At 34.9% G+C, this 2,537-nt stretch overlaps 1 protein-coding gene across 1 annotated transcript; it reads right to left on the minus strand.

Annotated features, from left to right (window-relative positions):
- LOC104771377 lies at positions 1,015 to 1,422 on the minus strand. Its single transcript, XM_010495893.1, has one exon. It carries the CDS (start codon positions 1,360 to 1,362, stop codon positions 1,015 to 1,017), a length of 348 nt encoding a protein of 115 aa, XP_010494195.1. The 5' UTR covers positions 1,363 to 1,422.

The following is a 2,537-nucleotide window of genomic DNA, read 5'->3' on the forward strand; positions in this document are numbered from 1 at the left end:
AGGTTTGCGACCCAAGAGCGGGGGGGGGGAGTGGGCGTGTGAGACTCCCTGGATACCATAGTTGTAGGCTATGGCCTGGCAGTGAGCCGGTATGACTCGAAGGTTGTGACCTGAGAGCAGGGGAAGTGTGAGTGACTTCCTGGATGCCATAGCTTAAGGTGGTTAGCCTGATAGCGAGTCGGCATGATTCACTGGTTGCGACCGCAGACGGGGGAAGCACTAAGTTGTGAGCAAATAACATCTAGGATGTGAGTATATTGACTAGAGGGAGACCTCGTGGGTTCAGTCGAAGGTGTGCGGGCTGTTGTGATAGTTGCATGGGAAACCTTGGCTGACGGTGTTCAGTCCGGTCGGAAGACGTGCAGGCCGTGTTGATGGTGGCACGGAGGTCCTTGACGGATGGACGGTGCTGTGGGATTTGAGGATGAATCCTTGTTGGTGGGGGAGAATTGTAACATCCGCGAACCAAATATTGGGATTTGGAGATGGGTGTCGATCGACACCGAGGGTGTTATGTCCGGGAGGTTTTAAAGATTGTTACCATCTCTAAAAATTACTACATGATCTTTTCCTCTGTTTTGTCCTCACTCGCACAGTTCTGACAGTCACTTCCCGGAAGGTCACCCATCCTGTGAGTACTCCAGCATAAGCAAGCTTAACTGCAAAGTACTCTCAGTACCTTTGACCAAAAAGATAAGTACACTTTGGTGATATAGGTTGCCAAATCAATTTTTTTTAAACATCTCCGCATGTCCCTAAAACTGGGGTGTCACAAAATATATTTTTATATATAGAAATTGAATTTAGTAAACAAAAATATATATCATATTAATATCTGATTTATGGATTAAAATTCATATGAGATATATATATATATATATATATATATATATATTTGTGTTACTTATCTTCAAAAAGATTTACTTTGCTTTATTTTTTGTAAAAGTACTGAAGTGGATATTTCGGATAAAACAAGTGTTACAGCAAAACTATCAAGTTTTTAATCAAAATAATTTAAGCAGTTTTTGAGATTGCAACGCAATGACTCCACAATTCGTCCCTCCTCTTCAAATATAGTGTTTCACGGGCAATTAGGGCTGGTCTGTCAGCAATATATTTAATGAGAGTATCGTGACACACTTTTCCTTCTTGAACAAGATCGTGGCAGCAAGAATCATTGATGGTTGCATTTCCAAAAACAACGGCGATTGTATTCAAGGCACAATGAGGAGAGATTTTAACAAGACAAGTATCCCATAATGATTTTGCTTCAGATTCGTCGACTGAAAATACAGGAACAAAGGCGCAAACCAAGGCTACAACAATGAATAGCATAGCAATCTGAGAGGTAAATTTAGCCATATGTGCTTATACGTGAAATTTACCGACTATTATTTCTTATATAAAAGAATGTAATGAGGTGTGTTTTGTATTTGATATTATAGACACAAAGCTACATAAGCTATTTATATGTAATTGTAAACCCAACATAACATATTACAAAACTAAAATAATTAATGAGAAANAATACAGGAACAAAGGCGCAAACCAAGGCTACAACAATGAATAGCATAGCAATCTGAGAGGTAAATTTAGCCATATGTGCTTATACGTAAAATTTAGTGACTATTATTTCTAATATGTAAAGAATGTGATGAAGTGCGTTTTGTATTTGATATTATAGACACAAAGCTACATAAGCTATTTATATGTAATTGTAAACCCAACATAACATATTACAAAACTAAAATAATTAATGAGAAAGAGTTTATTTTCTTAGTAAATAAATACACTATGAGCGTTTAAATTTCTCTTTTCAATTATATTTTTTTAAATTATAATGACAAATTCAACACAAGTAAAGATATCTTGTTTAAATGGAGAACATTGTAATTTTGTTTTAAACCATCCAAACTTCTAAGCCAAATCATTGAATATGAGGTTATATACTAACTGAAATATATAGAGTTTAAAATATATTAAACTATTTTTTAGTAGTATAAAAACTCTATCACACTAATAAAGTTCTTATCTAAATGAAAACGAAATCCCACAAGTATGTTTCTATTACAACATTTCAATATAACCATTTTCAAAACAAGAATCTGAGGTTCACTTGAGCTGTATATATAAAATGTGCAACACATTTTTTGAAACCTTATATTGATAAGTTTGTAAAAAATAAATATATTCTAGGTCGATGACTAAGAATTACGAAAATTTCTTTTTTGTAATCTCGAGAAAATGTTTCCTTAAAATATGTAACGCCCGTGTCCCGAAAATATGAATATTAGATTTTTATATCGGGAATTGAAGTGAGTTTGGTTTAATCACTGTTGGTTTATAAACCTGATCGATTTATTGATTAACCAAAAAATGGTTTAATTAATTATTGGTTTATGTAATTTCTTGTTTAATTATATTAAACCAAAGAGGCCCTAATTTTTCTCCACAAAGATCGACGCTTCTCTTCTCCTTTAGTTGTAGAGGTTAGTCGCTGCTGTTGCTCAGAGAGAAGGAGATTTGGTCGTGGGGAG

This window comes from Camelina sativa, chromosome 20 (genome assembly GCF_000633955.1).
Source record: "Camelina sativa cultivar DH55 chromosome 20, Cs, whole genome shotgun sequence".
In the NCBI taxonomy this organism is placed as follows: Eukaryota; Viridiplantae; Streptophyta; class Magnoliopsida; order Brassicales; family Brassicaceae; genus Camelina; species Camelina sativa.